Source organism: Lacerta agilis, chromosome 9 (genome assembly GCF_009819535.1).
Source record: "Lacerta agilis isolate rLacAgi1 chromosome 9, rLacAgi1.pri, whole genome shotgun sequence".
In the NCBI taxonomy this organism is placed as follows: Eukaryota; Metazoa; Chordata; class Lepidosauria; order Squamata; family Lacertidae; genus Lacerta; species Lacerta agilis.
The window spans coordinates 69140218-69158953 of record NC_046320.1 but is presented as its reverse complement, the minus strand read 5'-3'; the positions used below and the strand labels follow the sequence as shown (position 1 = coordinate 69158953).

Below are 18736 nucleotides of genomic sequence, written 5' to 3'. Positions count from 1 at the left end.
ATGCCTGTTGTCTTTGTCCATGGAGTTTTCTTGGCAGGGATACTGGAGTGGCTTGCCAGTTCCTACTCCAGGTGGATCACGTTTGGTCCAAACTCTCCACTATGACCTGTCCATCTTGACCTGTCCATAGCTTCCTGAGTACCTACCTGTAACTACCTCACAGGGTTGTTGTGGGGATTAAATGAGGAAAGGAAGAACAATACACCCTGAGCTCCTTGGAGAACAAGGTGGGATATTAATGCAATGAATAATAATATTATTTGCCGTGAGCTTGCAGGCACCATGTTCACGATGGCACGTGGGTCAGCTTTTCCTTGCACAGCGATTGCTCTTGCTTCACTTTATACAGAGTCATCCCCTGCTGGCTTCCGTGCTTGTTATCAGTGTGAACATGGTCTTTTCAGCCCAAGATAGCCGTGCTTGAAATATAGTGCGGATCGACTAAAGATGGCGACTGCTGTGAGCCGAGAGCATTACAGGCAGAATAAGAAAGGCATTGCGACATGGGCGTCGTTTTCCAAATCTTTGGGCAGCGGTTGGAGTATTGATCTGCAGAGTTTTCTTTCTCCCGGTCTGTTTCTTTTAGTACGAAGACGAAGAGGCTGCGGAGGAATTCAAAATTTCCAGCTTCGTAGACATGGTTCGTGACTGCAGTCGAATCGGCATTCCCTTCAGCTCACAAGGTAGGTTTGAAAAAGCTATGTGCACCTTGAACAGCAGTACCCGACGTGGCAACTCCACGGTTCTATTCTCCTATAATACTTTTAAATCAGGCACAGGGAAAAATAAGTAACTGGGGTCCGTTATTTATATTAAACATGGTATGTGTAGTTCAACAAACCAAGCTCTCTGTGTGCGCGCCACATGAGGAGTTCTTCCATGAAACTCCTCCTTTATGTGGGGAAAGAATAGGCACCCTTTTTAGAACAGGAAACAAACCTTCCTGTTAATTGTGTGAAGCTGGGATATAAAGCCACAGCACAGACTTGATTTTGTCTTGCTGGAAATAGCCAGCAAACATGCTGATGCAAGAAAGCTGCAACAAGCGTCTTGCTTGTAGTTCCATTAAAGAAAGAAAGAAAGAACTATGAACAGAGAGGAATGTATTTATAGTTGCATCAACTGTGGGTTTCCCAGCAACGGGCTTCTTCTGGTGACCATCCTAGCTATGGGGCTGAGCCACCGAGCCTGCACCGATGCCTCGCTCCTGTTTTTTCAAAACTAGGCATTCCACTGGTCTCAGTGAAAGGCTTTTTGGCACCCTTGAGGGAAGACAGATGCTTTTTGTAATGGTGCAGGGGAGCATTTGAGCAAATGCCTGGAAATACAGCGGTTGTGTTGGATGTTGTTCATTTTTCTTTTCAGTAGGGATTTGTACAGTCATTTTCTCTCTCGATGATTCTCATGCTGTACCAGTTGTGGGATAGGCTCCTCTTTGTCCTGCATTGGGCTTTGAGAAATACCTGTGAAGTTCATGGGAAATGTGAAGTTAAAAAAAATAATAAAGTTACAGAAAAAAAGTATTGGGAATCATCAACTTCAGAATTAAGCATCTTCTAGTTGAGTTGGCCTTAGACTGCAGACTTAAATTACTGAAGGTAATGCACACGAAAGCTCATACCAAGAACAAACTTAGTTGGTCTCTAAGGTGCCACGGGAAGGAATTTTCTATTTTGTTTTGACTATGGCAGACCAACACGACTACCCACCTGTAATTAGAGCATATGGCAGCCTAAAATCTTTACATAATAACCAACAGAACTGCATCAGCAAGGGAACCCTCTCCAGATAAGCAGAACCATTGCATTAATACATTGACAGTTGCTTAACAAAAGCTGAGGAATTGCACACCCACCCAAATAAAATTGCTTTGTCTCTTCAGGACATCTGCAGATATTCGACATGTTCATTGTTGAAAAGTGGCCGATCGTGCAGGCCTTTGCCCTGGAAGGAATTGGCGGCGATGGCTTCTTCACAATGAAATATGAGGTAAGAAGCTGGAGGGAGGTTTCCTAGCTGAATAACAAGCCCATCACAAGTCCCCCTAAGCCAGGACTTTTCTCCCTGCTGTGGTTCATTGGATATGCTGGAAAGATTGTGACTGGGGAGAGTTATTTCATCATCATTTACAGGTGGGTAGCCGTGTTGGTCTGCCATAGTCGAAACAAAATAAAAAATTCTTTCCAGTAGCACCTTAGAGACCAACTGAGTTTGTTCTTGGTATGAGCTTTCGTGTGCATGCTTCGCGCATGGTATCTGAAGAAGTGTGCATGCACACGAAAGCTCATACCAAGAACAAACTCAGTTGGTCTCTAAGGTGCTACTGGAAAGAATTTTTTATTTTGTTTCATCATCATTGTATCCTAGAGCACCCCAGACCTCTTCATTTTATTATGGAGTCCCTAGTTTCAGGCTCCACACTTCCACAGCATCTTCCTATTCCTGTTTTAGTGTATATATTATTTTGCTTTCTGTAAGCCAAAGAGAATTGCGCGGGGTAGGAATCTTGCGTTGCTATGTCTTGAGTGTTCCACCGTTCTCTGGAATGTCCGCCGAACAATTTTTGCAACATCTGTCTTGGAAGCCCCTGTGCTATGCTTTCCTTTTCCCAAACCGAGCAACTGAGAAAAATCCTAATGAAAGACTTCTGTTTCAGTGTATCTGAAGAAGTGTGCATGCACACGAAAGCTCATACCAAGAACAAACTCAGTTGGTCTCTAAGGTGCTACTGGAAAGAATTTTCTATTTTGTTTCTAATAAAAGAAATTAGCTTTTATTATTACTCTTCCAGACTGCACAGTTCCGCTTTCGTCTCTGTTGCGAGCTGCCGGGGCTGTTGTCTCCTGTGGCCCCAGGGGGAACATATCCGTGTAATAGTTACTTTGCAGAAACTGTCTGGTGCTGAGTGGCGCAACGGCGCTTCACGTTCATGGCACTATTCACCAGCCATAATGGCATATTGTGATCGTTCCCAGCTGAATGGAGTCTCTGTGGATGGGGATTGTGTCATACAGGGCAGCTTCTTTCCAAACGGAAAGGAAACCGAGCGCCTTCTCCTTAAGCACTTTTGGTGACTGCTGTGTGTTCTTAATGCCCCTTTCAATCAGCTGCTAGAGCATCCTAGCATTGTTGCCCGCTTGGCCTTGGGAAGAACTGTAACGCTTGAGCTACCTTCCCCAACCCGGTGCCCTCTAGATGTTTAGAAATATAATTCCCCATTCCCAACCCGTCTGTTGAGGAATGCTGTGTTTGAGAATAGAAGGGAGAAAAGCACAGCACGTTCATGCCCCTTTCAGAACTCTCTCTCTTTGCAGCTGATGGATGTCAGTGTGGACCTGTGGAAAACTTACAGCAAGATTGATCCTGTTTCTCTGGAGAGTTTACTTTACGAGGTAATGTGCCAGACTTTTCTTCCCCTCCACCACCACCACCCCCAAGGCAAATTTGTCAGAGAATAAGGCCATGGTTTAGTTATTTAGATATGATTGCATGGAGAGAGGGGTGCTGGTATTCTGATGGTTCACCATGCTGTGGTTTACGGTGGACGCTTGGGTTGCGAACGCGATCCGTGCGGAAGGCGCGTTCGCAACCCGCAGCATCCGTAACCTGCAGCGCTGCATCTGCGCATGCGTGGGTTGTGATTTGCTGCACTGAACCCAGAAAGTAACCCGGTACTTCTGGGTTCGGCGCATTCGTATCCAGTGATGAAAGCAAACACAACCCAAGGTATGACTGTATTCGATTTCCCTTTTAAACAAGTTTAGAACTAAAACGACTTTCAACAGAAAATGGCTTTTGTGTGAACCTTCAGAGAAGCCTGGGGCGCCCTGGGACATGCCGTGTGAACTGGCCCCACCCTACAGAGTTCCACAAAGTACTAGCCAGGCCCGTTAGGTATCAGTGTGAACTCAGTGTGAACCCGATGCTCACCTGTTACACACATGGCTGGGGAAGATCAGCGGTAGTAGGCAAGCGCTCTGTCGAGAAACTGTGTCCCCACTTGCGGATGAACTTGGTTGGTAAGATGCCAAACCTCCGTGGTTCCGAGAAATGCGGAGTCATTTCTGCATCCCATAAAATGACGTTGGGTCAGTTCAGATGTCATGAAAAACCATAGTTCTCTACCCCACCCCCAATGATCGCAGTGAGTTTGGAGCTTTGTGCTTCTCTCCTTCTGTTTCTTCACATCTGTTTTGATTAGCCTCGGTTTAGGGTTATTTCTGAACCAGTGTGCAAAACTCCCAATTTTCTAGGCGCATTTTCCAACAGGGAATTTCATCAGCGCAAGCAGTTTCTGAGCTCTGGGCACAATACTGCGCCTAAGATTTCAAGTTAAAACTGCAGAGTGGAAGGAAAGGAGGACGGTTTTCTGTCTCCCCACTTCCAGCTACACTCTGAAGACTGGAGAAGAGACCCTCTTAAGAATATTAGAAAGGTGGGCAGGGGAAGGACTAGACCATGTGAAAAAATGAACATAATATTTTAGCTGCGGTTCATTCATTTCCAGCTTTGTATTCATGTTATTCAAAAAGCGCGCCTGTACATTCTGTTGTTGCGCCCATAACTTCGGTTTAAGGTGCCATTTAGCTCCTAGCTTTGATATCTCAGTTTCTTACACTGTTCTGAACCCCACACTTTGGTTTGTTGAAACAAGCCATCTTAGTAATACATGGTAATAAATTGGCTTGTTTCAAACGAGTTTGTCATGTTCAGATACAGAGGGGGAAAGCTTCTCACCTCCTCATGACCGCATGGGAGGAAGAGTTGGGAGAGGAGGGGCATCTGAGCCTAAGGCCTCCCCCATCTCATTCCCGTTAGGATCGATCACGTTTTATTGCGATATCTGAATTGGCTCATTGTGTATGTACTCTGTGGCTCTGGCCTCATTACTCCCAGACAGCATGGGCAGAAGCCACTAGGAATGCCTTATGTGCAGACACACTTGGGAATGGATGAAATCCTGTGCAGAACCACAGAAGGAGACATCACCAGTGATCTGTCTTCTTGCTTTCAAAGGCTGATTGTGTGACTAAGCCAGGGGTCAGCACCAACCACCAGAAGGCAGGGGAGGCGCGCTTCCGGGTCGGAGGAGCACCGGAAATAGCTTGTGCGCATGTACAAGGGCCTCCTCCGACCCGGATGTGCATCAGAAATAACACTTGCGCATGCAACAAGCTATTTCTGGTGCTCCTCTGACCCAGAAGTGGGCAGCCGTGTTGCGTTGCGCCAGTAAGAGCGGGTGGCGGGGGCGGCCGGGGGCCAGATAAATGAGTCCCACGGGCCGTAGTTTAGAGACCTCTGGGCTAAAGCCTTCTACCTCTCTCCCACTTGCCACAATGACCTTTGCATAAGCTCAGAGCATTAAATTCCTGCCTGAACCCTTTCACCTTCTCATTCCGGGGTCTTGACAGTCTGGGCAGTTTTGCATGTGAAAGAGTGGCTGTTCTTAAAGAGGGTTGAAAAATGGACCTTGGCTGACACACAGTGGCTGTTGGTTGAGTTGCCTCCTCCTTTTTAAAGAACAAAAGCATTCTTTGCACAGAGCTGTGTGGGCACACATACCATTGCCATTCAAAATGTCACTGCAAAAGTCACAGGTGGGTTAGTCATAAGATACAGAGTTCTCATGCTGAAGCCCATAACGATTTTGCACAAACTCAGGTTTGGGGCAAGTACTCTTTGCTAAGAGAACCCTACCCAAGATTTAAAATTACAAAACATGCAGTGTGGAAATATAGGCTGTTAGACCTTTAAAATATCCCCATTTCAGTTCCTCCCAAAGTTCCCATCTTCCCTTACTGTAGAAAGTAGCTATTTATTTGGTAAGTTAAAAAAGGTTTACTTACAAATACTTCAAAGGTCATATTCATGTGCTTTTCCATACAGCAGTTAGAAGACGTCGGCAGTAAAGCTTATGTTCCAAATTGGTGAATGTCTCTAAATTATTTGTATAGAAACACTACCCCCTGCTCTGTTTAATTGGATTTTTGTATGCCGCAGACTCGGTCACAGATCAAATTAAGCTGCTTTAACGAACTGACGACTGATGTGTTTCTCTCCTCAGGATTTGATGACTTTCGAACATCAGTGGACCAATTTCTTTGCCAATTTTGACACTGAAATTCCTTCCATCCTGGAGCTGTCAGAGTCGCAGGCAGGAGAGGTATGTATCTCGTTACGTGAAAGGGGAAGCTCTCTTTTTCGGAAACCCATTTTTGGGGAGGAGGAGGGGCGCCTTTTTGCCATTGCCACTCTTCAACAACTGAGACAAAAAAATCCGTGCTGATCTACAGCAGGTCACCCAGAGATCTATCAATGGACCATGGGTCTAACCTTCTGCCCGCCCCCGAATTATAGCGCACACATGGTATTTAAAAAGTCTTGGTAGGGAAGGGATCTAGCTGTCATGCATCACTGGGATGGGAATCATTTGAGGGAGTTATTATGTTGGCCTTCTTCTAAATCAAGAGCCACTGTGGTGTAGTGGTTAAGAGCGGTAGACTCATAATCTGGTGAACCGGGTTCGCGTCTCCACTCCTCCACATGCAGCTGCTGGGTGACCTTGGGCTAGTCGCACTTCTCTGAAGTCTCTCAGCCCCACTCACCTCACAGAGTGTTTGTTGTGGGGGAGGAAGGGAAAGGAGAATGTTAGCCGCTTTGAGACTCCTTCGGGTAGTGAAAAGCGGGATATCAAATCCAAACTCTTCTTCTTCTTCTAAATCAGGGGTCGGCAAGGCTTACCGGGCATGGGCTGGATCACTCCCGTGGAGATCCTCCGTGGGCCTCACAGCAACAGCGCGACGCCGCAAGTCGCGTCTGTGCATGTCCGCGGCTCTGAAAATTGCTCCTGTGCATGCCCGGATGCCGGAAATTGCTTCTGCGCAGGCGCGATTTCCAGCGTCTAGGCATGCGCAGAAGTGATTTCCAGAGCTGCGGAAGAGGGCCCCTGTGCTGTGCTGCGACAGTTTAGCGCAGCGTGCAGGGACTCGCCGAGTGGGCGGCTCGGTTCGGGGACGGCTCATGGGCCCATGGGCCTTAGGTTGCCGACCTCTGTTCTAAATGTAGCATCTCACAAGTTCCATTGATAATCTATTCCCACCCACCCACCCAAGCAGTCAGTGTTGGATAAGTATGTTCTGGGCAGGGAAATGCAGTGTGTGTGTGTGTGTGTGTGTGTGTGTGAGAGAGAGAGAGAGAGAGAGAGAGAGAGAGAGAGAGAGAGGCAGGCAGAGGCCTTCTGCTGTAATCCTAACCATGCCTACTCATTGAATCTGATGGGACCTACTCCCAGGTAAGTAGGGCTAGGATTGCAGCTAAAGTTTTTAATCTCTAATTTAAAAAAAAAAAATAAACCAAAAAGCAAACTATGTGATTGGGGGGGGGGGAGTTGTTTAAAAAAATCACATTTGCTAACATAACATGGGCAAGAACAATATGACTCTCTTATGCATCCAAGGTGTCACTGGGGTCTTGTGAACACGTTAATGTTTGTCTTGGGGGGGGGGGGTTAACCAGCTGGTGTACATAAAGTCATGGCTAAAATAGCACAGCAGTTGATTGAGAGGCTAGAAATTTATTCTCACAATGAGCAAACTTTCATCCAGGATCCAAAAGAAAGTACATTTTTAGGTATAGAGAGGTGTAAAACTCTTGTACATTAATCAGTTGGATGACGGGTTATGAACCAGGCAGTAAATTGCCTAAATGTTACTCCAGCAATTGCCATAATGTTTCTACCACTAATTACGTGCATGAGATTGCCATTCTATTTTTGGTGGTGTAAATGCCATGAGCCATCATTGAATAGGAAAGGGGAGAAATAAATTTAAAGAAATTATACGCCCTATGTACAGTCTGTAATAGTTTGTAATGCAGCGCTACACATTTGAGTTGTTGCTTGGATGTGTCAGTTATTTCTTACAAGCTGCTTATTTTTTTAAAAAAGAATTTTCTAATATTCAATATCTTTTCTTCCATAGCCATTCCGAAGTTACTTCAGCCATGGGATGATTTCCAGCCATATCACAGACAACAGGTACTCTGACTGACAGGTTCTTGAGCAAATGCAATACAGTATAATGCATTTCATAAAACCCCATCATGTAAAATAGTGTTTGCATCTCTAAAACCAAAAACACTCTGCTATAACTGTGATTATGTATTTTTCCCATTAAGCTGTTGACAGTCATCTTAGTTTCGACAATAGCCAAAGCCAGAGTAACCATTAGCTTGTTGGGGAGTCCTTATTTATATGGTCTATATTTTTAGCTGGCAAACATTCCAGAGAACAACACTGATACAACCAACATACCTAGTTAAATGCGTCTGCTAATAAGCCTCTACTATAGGAACTTAGGTTTGCATACCTTACTCCCAGCAGCTCTCTAAGTTCTTAAGGAACACAAGCAGCTGCCTTTTCCCCAGTCATAAGAATCATAGCCTAGGGCTTGCCGATCAGAAGGTCGGCGGTTCGAATCCCCGCGACGGGGTGAGCTCCCATTGCTCGGTCCCAGCTCCTGCCAACCTAGCAGTTCGAAAACACGTCAAAGTGCAAGTAGATAAATAGGTACCGCTCTGGCGGGAAGGTAAACGGCGTTTCCGTGCGTTGCTCTGGTTCGCCAGAAGCGGCTTAGTCATGCTGCCCACATGACCCGGAAGCTGTACGCCGGCTCCCCCGGCCAGTAAAGCGAGGTGAGCACCGCCACCCCAGAGTCGTTCGCAACTGGACCTAACAGTCAGGGGTCCCTTTACCTTTTTAAGAATCAGAATTGTAGAGTTGGGACCCCAGGGGTCATCTAGTCCAACCCCCGGCAGTGCAGGAAAAGTCAAGTCTATCCAGCTCAGGATCTTCTGCTCTAACTGTTAGCCATTCCCCAGAATTTCAGACAAGGGGTCTCTCCCAACCCTGCCTGGAGAAACCCAGTGCAAGGCAGATATCCTATGGCCCTTCCCCAAACAGCAGGTGATATGAAAAAAGCCGAGGTTTTCCATATCATTAGCTACCTGAATCTTTTAACTGGAGATCCCCAGGTTTGAATCTGGCACCTTCTTCCATGCAAAGAAAATGCTCTACGACAAGCTACACGCTCTCCCTTGTTTGAGCTGTGTGGACTTAATAAAAAACAAAAACTGTAAACTTTGCACCAGGAAATGCTGATTCCTGCAACTGGAATAAATGGTGCAAGTGAAGCATTTCATCATTTTCCAAGTGTGAGTTGGTGGTGATGGCTGTTTTTGTGTGTGATTAGCCCCAGCAGGCAGCCGTTTGTCCTGTTTGGCACCCATTCCTCAAAAGAGAACCTGAACTCTGGCAACTTCAATTTCCCTTCCGAGGGGCACCTGCTTCGCAACACGGGCCTTGGCGGGAGCACTGCCAAGCACATGGTAAGTATCACCTGGTGAGGTTTTGATAGGCACCTTTTAAAATAGCACTGCAGTAGTGCTGCCTATCAACAGTTCTCCAACCCAAGAGCTACAGGATCTTCCAGACTGGTGGGTTCTTTCTTTACATGCGGATATATTCTGCAATGTACCATTGGCACAACAGTGAATCAGCGGAGTGTCTGTACAGGGCTGTCCACACATCCTCCCATGTCATTCGTTGTTCTGCGATGCTTCCCCAGTTTTACTGCATCGTTGCCAATGGGGGGGGCAGCTCTGGCGCTGGAGCACGACAAAAGCGGGACATTGGTGGTATGACAAGTTACAGAATTGCAGCAGGAAGTTATGGGGTGTGCAGTGATACGACCACCCAGAGACCTTTGCAGGCACGAACAGTATCGCAAGGCGGGTTGGTGTGTCCCTGAGATGCTTTTGAAGTGGCAACAGGCTCTAAATGGCATACACGGGCCTCGCATTGGAGCTTGGATACTCACCCAGTTACAGTTCAATCACTGTTCATAGCAGTTCTTGGGGGCACAGTGCATATAACCCCCACTGAGAGCCGGTGTGGTGTAGTGGTTAAGAGTGGTAGATTCATAATCTGGTGAACCGGATTCGTGTCTCCACTCCTCCACATGCAGCTGCTGGGTGACCTTGGGCTAGTCACACTTTTTTGAAGTCTCTCAGCCCCACTCACCTCACAGAGTGTTGTGTTGGAGGAAGGGAAAGGAGAATGTCAGCCACTTTGAGATTCCTTCGGGTAGTGATAAAGTGGGATATCAAATCCAAACTCTTCTTTCCTGATGTTGTTGGACTCCAGTGTGGTGTAGTGGTTAAGAGTGGTAGACTCGTAATCTGGTGAACCGGGTTCGCATCTCCGCTCCTCCACATGCAGCTGCTGGGTGTTCGCCGCTTTGAGACTCCTTCGGGTAGCGATAAAGCGGGATATCAAATCCAAACTCCTCCTCTTCTCATCATTCATGCTGGCTGGGGCTGGTGGGAGTTGTGCTTTGGATGCCGAATTGCATCAGGTTCAGGAAGGCTAGAGTATGCAGTACCCTTATTTCTTGTCACCCACTTGTGCGTTTTGTGTTTTCTGGCGACCAGGTTGTGCAGTGTGTCTCTCCAAAGGGACCTCTGGCTTGCTCCAGGACCTACTTCTTTGGAGCCACTCACACGCCTTACCTTGGTAAGTTCGGTTTCGGCTGCTCTTTCTGTGCGTGCCTCAGGGTGTCTGTCCTTGCCTGTACACACACACACACCCTGCTAGCCTTTGTAATCCCTGGGACTTGGGGTGGGTTGCAGTCCATACAAATACACACACACACTTCCAAATTAAAATTGGAAGAAATGGGTTGAAACACAAATGGAAGAAAACAGATAAAATTCAAGAGCGTAGATATTCCAAGAGAATAAGCCATCCTTCCTCTATTTGGTGCGCTCCGGATGTGTTAATTATTCTATATGATTTATGTTGCGTTTGTGATGTCCTATTGTGTTATCGTTATTTATCGTTTGCAATTCATGTGAATGGAAAGCTGCACATTAATCTAACCAATCAAAAATGACACGTCCCTTTGGCTCTTGACAGGCAACGACAATGAGATGGAAAAGAAAGCCGAACAAGTGTAAGTTGGTTTTTAGTTTTTTTTTCCATTTATGCTGCTCTCTTGCCTGTTTCAAACGCTATTGGCTCATCAGTTTAATACAGTTAGAATGTGCACCAATTTCTGTTGCACGTGATGCATCAACGAAGCCTTGATGAAGCCTTGACGGCTTTTTTCACTTTCCTAGCCAGTGGGTTTGTTCCACACCTAAAATTCTGATGCTTCTAGCTTTCAGTGTGACTGCACTCAGCTACTGCATGATTCTAAACTCTTATCACTCCTGTAAACAGTTATTTTAATCCTTCGTGAAACTTACGCATGTGGCCCTGTTACATGTAAAGTATTCAGACTTGCGTTAGGTTAGGAGCTTGTGTCTCAGTTGAAATACCCATTGAGTGTCGTGATTTGCACTGCATTTGCTTTTTCGTTTTTATTTTCTAGCAAGCTGCTCTCTCAAATCTATGCTGCTGCCATAGAGGCTGTCCTGGCTGGTATAGACTCCTATTCAAGAACATCCAATACCAGCAAGGTACTGATGCATCTTTCTATACCGGAAATCGTCCCTTCCCCCTTTCTCTAACTTCCTCCAAAGGTTTTTTTTTTTTTTTTTTTAAAGAGGTTGTTGGGCATGCTGGAGGCAGCGTGTAATGAATCAGGTCTATGTTAGGGGCTGTTTGGAGACCCATGGTGTGTTAAGAGTTAATGGGCTCCCCAATTTGAGTGGCAGACACCCCTTGGGAGGCAGGACATTCCGCTATTTAAAAGAAGGGAGCAGCCCTTAGTGTGAGAGTGTGTGAGAGGGTTGGAGAGTGGTGACTGAAGAAGGGGGTGTGGGGCCAGGTTAGGTTTAGGTTAGGTTAGGATTGTTGAAGATGTGTTTATGTTGATAAAAAGAAGAATCTACACTGTTAAGAAACTAAGCTTATGAACCTATACCGAAACCATTATGCTCTGTAATAAATAAAGATCTCTTGTTTGTTGAGCCAAGAAAATATCGTCGTTCTTTTGGTCCAGCGAGTTATATAGGCTCTTGAGGAGGGGAACTCAGGGAAAGGACAAAACTAACCCGAAAGGCGATAGTTTGTGTCTTGGAGTTCCCTCAGGAGGGGCTATCGGGCGGAAACCCTGGTATTGCCACAGAGTTGCTAAGAGGGCTTAGCCAACTGATATAGTGAGGGGATCTAATAAAGAGAGACCCCGAACTGTAGGCAAAAGAGAGGTTAACCCCTGAAGCCCAGAGCAGAGGATATAACCGGCCACGGCCGCTGGACAGGAAAACTCCCATTACTAAGAAATTCCCAGTTTGTTAATCAAAGGGAAGGACAATAACAGATGGACCTCGGAGGGACAGGTGGGGTGCGTGTTAATTTGACCCAGAACACCTGATTAAAAAAAATTAACTTAGTAACAAGGGGAGAGTCTGAAGTGGAGGTTCGTCGCACAGCGCCCCAACAACCTTGGAATAAGTTTTGAAGAAAGGAAGAAAGGATGCTTGCTTTCCCACCGCCTGGTAAGAAGTTGTCAGGGAACTGCCCTCAGCAGGGCGGGCGGGCGGGAAGTCTTGTCGATGTCCCGAGAGCCCAGACACCTCCTCAGTAGTGAGACCTCCTCGAGTGGGAAGAGCTGCACCTCCTCCAGTGCGTAGGGGCGGGCTGGAAACAGCCAGGCGAGGCAAGGGCTTGGAGATGCTGCTGAGAGCCCCAGCACGCCTCGTGAGTTTCGCTCCGAGGGGAGCACGCCACTTCCGTCACCCCAGTTGCGCAGAGGGGTCAAAGGGAGACCGGGGAGGCGGCGTTTTGGGTGCCAAAATTCTTATGCTGGGGTCGCAGCCAGAAACCGGCACTCCCGGCACTCCCGACTAGGACGGTCATGTTTTCACGTTCTCTGCGCTGTAAATAGTTCTCTGCACCATTAAACTGTTTAAAGACAGTGGAGACTCATGCCTGATTACTCGTGAGCAACTCCAACGCAGATCTGACAGAAGTGGCGGAAGAAAGAGGTGCTTTTTCTTTCTGGTGAGTGAAAGAAAAAAGGCACTCATGACCCCAGTCACCGCAGAGTGCATAAGGGGAAATTGAAAGTAGTATGGCCGCAGGGCCTGCTTCTCAAGTCCCCCTAAAGCCCAGCGGCATCATTGGGGCTAGTTATCTTTTGTTTTCCTTGCTCTCAAATAGCTGCAACATGTGACTTTTTTCATACCCCCCTTATTATCTATATTGTTTGTGGTGAGTAGCTATTAATGCATGTGCTGCTTTATACCAAAACAGGCGTCTCAATTTTATTTTTTTAAGGTGTAAGGTGGGCGCATGGACCTGTTTTAAAGGCCTTTGGGCCCTGGATCCCAAGGAATGCTCCTCTTTCCCGCTGCTTCTCACAACTTCTTGGTCAGAGATGGTTTGACGTTCGCTTTCTCTGCCTCCCCTCTTTGTCTTTTGCAGGCAAAGGAAGTAGCCGAGCAAACGTTCTTCAGTATCCTCGATGCCTTTGAACTGGCTTACTTTAAAACTCCATTGCGGTAAGCTGAATTTTCTTTTTTCTTTTTTTTTAAAAAAATGTAAATGCTTTTTTAAATATTCAAACCATACACATCAAATTTAAAATCAATACATATATACAATAAAATTGACTTGAAAAATTAGAATATTGTGGAAAGGTTCATTTCTTTCAGTAATTCAACTTAAAAGGTGAAACTAATATATGAGATAGACTCATGACATGCAAAGCGATATATGTCAAGCCTTTATTGGTTATAATTGTGATGATTATGGCATACAGCTGATGAGAACCCCAAATTAACAATTTCAACTTTGGGGTTTTCATCAGCTGTACGCCATAATCATCACAATTATAACAAACAAAGGCTTGACATATCTCGCTTTGCATGTCATGAGTCTATCTCATATATCAAACTCCAGTAGCTAATGAAAACAATTGCTTACATAAACAGACTTTTCCACAATATTCCAATTTTTCGAGTTTCATCTGTACCCAGTAGAAAGATTTCACGTCTTTTTTTAATGTATATTTGAATAAGTTTGAATATTTGAATAAGTTTACTATAGATGTTATTCCAGAATTCACAGATCACTTCACAGTTCCACCACATATGGACTGGAACTGAATTTTCTTGAGATTAATTGATTAAATTTTGAAAAAAGCAAAAGGCGTTTCTCATTGTCTGGGGGCACCAGGGCAGATGCTGCCCCTAGGTCTGGTTGTTGAAAGGCGTGGTGAGGCTGCAGACTGCGCGACTGAGAGGGTGTCTTGTCTGAGGCAACAGCTGGCTCTGCCAGCTCCACCCCCAAGCTATACCCTGGGTATAGGGCGGTATATAAATTATAATAGTAATAATAGTAATAATAATGATAATGATAATGATAAAACAAATTCAGAAGTGGCTTTGGTGATCATGCTCTTTGCTGGCCTTGGGTGGGCAAAGAGTTGGGGGGGGGGCGTGTAGCAAACTGCCCTGTGATTCTCGGATTAAGGGTGGTGAATAAACTTATTAAATAGCAACAATAAATAAGTTGTGGGAAATCTTTGCATTCACAAAAATCAGAATTGTTTGTTTATTTCATAAGGCTGGTACACTTGATTTGTACACGCTTGCAAACCATCTTGAGGAGGTTTTTTTTTTTTTTTACAAACAGAACAAAACGATAAAATTCTCAGTAAAGACAGTTAAGAACAACCATTGGAAGCACTTTGAAGCAGGTCAGCAATGAGCTAGAAATAGATTAAAGTACATATCAGCATTCTGAGCCTCGGGTAGGCTTGTCTTAACAAAACTGATTTTACGGCAGGCATGGGAAAGTGTGCAGAGAAAGCAACCCGCCTGGTGTCAATAGGCGGGGAGTTCCAAAGTGTAGGTGCTGCCACAGTATCTCTCATAGTTCTCAGAGTATCTTTTAAATCTGGGTATACATAAGATATGTATGTATTCATATTCTTCTTCTCTGACGATCACTCGTAGCCAAGTAAGATTGTGTTCCATATTCACGGTTTTAACAATGAGTCCGTAAGCGACTGCGGAGGCCAATTCTGGATCCACAAGTCCTTCCACAGTGGGGACATAGGTTTCCGGGCGGGAGTTGATCACGGTGTGGATTTGCCAAGCGTGCCTTCCTCTTAGCACTTTTTTCTCCCTTGCATCCTGAGTTCGAGTGTCTTCAAAACCCACGACACCTTTGGTAAAGGCTGTCCTCCAATTGGAGCGCTCGCGGGCCAGTGTTTCCCAATTGTCGGTGTTTATACTACATTTTTTTTAGATTTGCCTTGAGAGAGTCTTTGAACCTCTTTTGTTGACCACCAGCATTACGCTTTCCATTCTTAAGTTCGGAATAGAGTACAGTTGCTTTGGAAGACGATAATCAGTCCTCCGCACAACATGACCAGTCCAATGAAGTTGATGTTGAATAATCATTGCTTCAACACTGGCGATCTTTGCTTCTTCAAGTACACTGGCTTTAGTTCGCCTGTCTTCCCAAGTGATGTGTAAAATTTTTCAGAGACACCATTGATGGAATCTTTCGAGGAGTTTTATAAGATGAGAAGTAGCCTTTTGAAAATATTAAAACTGCTTTGAGTTTATATGGTGCTGTATTCAACAGGCGCCTGTGTCTACAAGAAGAATATGCCACACAATCCTATTATAATTATAAGTGTGCATTTCGCAGGAGTAAACATGTAGCTGGAACTTTTGGGGAAGGGTTTTGGTGGAATCTGGAGCAGAGAAGTGTGGTGCCCTTAGGAGGGCGGTTTCACAAGCCTGGCAGTGTGTAAAATGTGTTTTGCCCTTCAAGCTACACCAATGTCACTCGTTTGAGTATAAGCCTTTGTAAAAAAAAAAATTGATATTCTCTTGATTTCCCCGCTTTTCTCCTTTACAGCACCAGAATAAATTTTCAGATTCAAGCAGTGAACAACCATGGAAGGTCAGTTCCTTTATGCTTCACTTTCAGAAGGCTGCATGTCTTTTTGAACCGACAGCTTAATAGAGAACAGAGTTCGCCTTTAGTCTAACCAAGCGGAGCAGAACAAATGAAGCGCTTGGTGCCGTGATAACTGTGGTTGCCAGATGGGGATTCTTCAAACCACTTAGTCATCTAAGGTTGCAGTCTCACAATAATAGAAATAAAACAATAGAGAAATGGGAGCTTGCATAGAAATATCCTTGCTTCATGGCTTCAGTCTTGACTGAACGTTCACACCTTGAGATCATAGTCATATTATAGTGGTTTAAATGTGCCGACTACAATTTCTGGAGGACTTGGGGTGCATCACAGTGTAACATGAATGGCTGCATTCATTCAATCATATCTTGGTTGAGTCTCTTGCACACGTCTGCAGCTCCTTTGCTTTTTCTCCATAAGTTGCAGTTAATCCAGGAAGTTCCTAATTAGCCACGGTTTCCTATTTCACCTGCTTTGAAGCAAGCCAGCATGCTAAACCAAAAATCAAATGGTTTCAATATCCTGTTTTGTTCTGTAGATGATAACCATTGCGTCCCAGTTCTGGTGAAGCAGGAAACGGGTTAATTGGAGGCTTTCTTAATTGATTTGCAGCATGTCTGAAGGGAGAAGTAAAGCGTCTCTGCGCTCGAACAAAATGTTCCTACATTCCTTGGCTTAATCATTGTCTAAACTGGGCAAATATGTGTTTACCTGTAGCATTTCATCTTCAGCATTAAAACGTTTGTAAAAATATATGGGGGGGGGGACGGCAAAAAACACAAGTTCTTTTATTTATTTATTTTTCATAAAATATATATACTGCTTGATTGTAAAAGCAAACAAACCTCAAAACCAATTTACCATATTTTCACTCCATAAGACTCACTTTTTTCCTCCTAAAAAGTAAGGGGAAATATCTGTGCAAATGGTGGTCCCTGGAGCTGAATTTCCCAGAGGCCAAAACCAGATCATGCTTTTTATTTTACAAAGAGAAAAGGGGGTGTTGAAAGGACCCCGCTCAGCAGCTGATCAGCAAGAGATCGGGAGAGAGATAAGAGTCCCGGCTCCCTTTCAGCCCCGCCCTCCTTTGTTGAATGTGCTGCAGAGGGAGGCTGTTTGTTTCCCCAGCGACATGTGACTGGCTGATTAGATTATCTGTCTGGAAACTGTAGAAAAGGCTCCCTTTCCTTTAGAAGCTGCAGAAATGTGAGTTGAACCCCATAAAAACGGGGCTTTTCCTCTTTGCTTTTCCCCCTTTGGAAAAGGAGCTTTGCTTTCCCCCTTTGCAACAAAAGCTGCAAAACTTTTAGCTGATCCTCAAAAAAACAGGGCTTTTAGAGGAGGAAAACTAGAAAAAAAATCTTGTTTCCTCTAAAAATGAGGTGCGCCCTATGGTCTGGTGCACCCTATGGAGCGAAAAATATGGTACATTATGTTTGTTAATATGGAGTTGAGCAGCAGAATATTAAATTGTCTCAAAGGGCTCCATAAACAGCAAAAAGGTGCAGTTACAGGTGGGTAGCCGTAGGTCTGCCATAATAATATTATTATTATGGCAGACCCACCATATTATGGTGGGTCTGCCATAATAATAATTAAAAAAAAAATTCTTTCCAGTAGCACCTTAGAGACCAACTAAGTTTGTTCTTGGTACGAGCTTTTGTGTGCATGCACACTTCTTCAGATGCAAAAAGGTGAGCAGTGATTGAGCCAGGTGGGCCTTCCTTGGGAACACTTTCTGTGGTCGTGTAAGATTTTGAACTCGTTGCTTGATTCGCTGCTGGATAGTTCTGACTGCATATGATGCTACCCAGGTGTTTCTGGGAACACACTCGGCAGATGCTATTTCTTCTTCTGCTGCTTCTTAGTAATGTCCAGAGAGGTCTACAAGCGGTGGTTCATTTTTAAGCTCCTGCAATCATGAAATCTCTCCCAAGGGGCAGCAGTACTTATACATGGACAGAGGCTGGCTCAGGTGATCCTATGAATCCATTATTAAAAATGTTCCTCATTTGCCGGCAACTCCTGCAGCCAACTAGCTCCAAACGTATTGCTCTGCTTTCCTCTGGACCACATCAGCGAGGCCGAGAGAGAGGGGTCTTGTTGTCTGAGCCGCTCAGGACCTCCATCCACACTGCCCAGGCTCGTGCTCCACATTGGTCACTTTGGTGCTGCTAATGCAGTGGTTTCACTTCACCTCGGAAGGCACACTCCATTGTCTCTCAAGAGAGAGACGGACGCCAGCAACAAAAAATTGCCTTGTTGGTTTTCTCGATTTTTGCTGGTAGGGCAGTTTCAAGCTGCAACGGAAGTTTTCTAACAGTGTGTCTATCCTTCCAGAATTATTCCGCTGGATAACGAGGACAGCCTCTACTTAGTGAAAACAGTGAGTCGAATTTAAAGTTTGCTGCTTCCTAGATGTTCATGTCCTTTTACTAAAATGTCTTGAAGAGGTATTGGCAAGTTCAGGAGGGCTCAGGAGATTCTCTGGCCTCCTGCCTGAGCCACACTGTGCACAGGGGCTTATACCTGGCAGAGGTCCAGAGGAGGTGCTGTGTACCCCAAGGAGCCTCAAGGCTGGGAGCCAAAGGCAGCCCTCCAGGCTTCTCTCTGTGTCCCTCGGGACTCCCCCCAAGTCACATCCTTCACTGGCCTTGCTTCCATCCTTCCTGAGCAGTTCTTGCCTAGTGGGAATGTGTCTCTTAATACTTGCCTGCATGGAGGACATAGAAATAGGTGAGTCTGCAGAAACCATATAGTAACACAAGAAGAGGCTGCAGGATCAGGCCAGTGTTT

General features: G+C 45.3%; 1 protein-coding gene across 1 annotated transcript in view; it reads left to right on the top strand.

The window, feature by feature from the left end:
* C9H20orf194 (chromosome 9 C20orf194 homolog) overlaps positions 1-18736 on the top strand; it is an 80132-nt gene that overhangs the window by 27290 nt on the left and 34106 nt on the right. Inside the window, exons 5-16 of the mRNA XM_033161021.1 lie at positions 587-683; positions 1883-1989; positions 3315-3392; positions 6065-6163; positions 7980-8035; positions 9249-9384; positions 10489-10570; positions 10973-11009; positions 11430-11517; positions 13427-13503; positions 15878-15922; positions 18281-18326. Coding sequence (XP_033016912.1) covers positions 587-683; positions 1883-1989; positions 3315-3392; positions 6065-6163; positions 7980-8035; positions 9249-9384; positions 10489-10570; positions 10973-11009; positions 11430-11517; positions 13427-13503; positions 15878-15922; positions 18281-18326 — 948 coding nt within the window. The remainder of the gene's footprint in view (positions 1-586; positions 684-1882; positions 1990-3314; positions 3393-6064; positions 6164-7979; positions 8036-9248; positions 9385-10488; positions 10571-10972; positions 11010-11429; positions 11518-13426; positions 13504-15877; positions 15923-18280; positions 18327-18736) is intronic.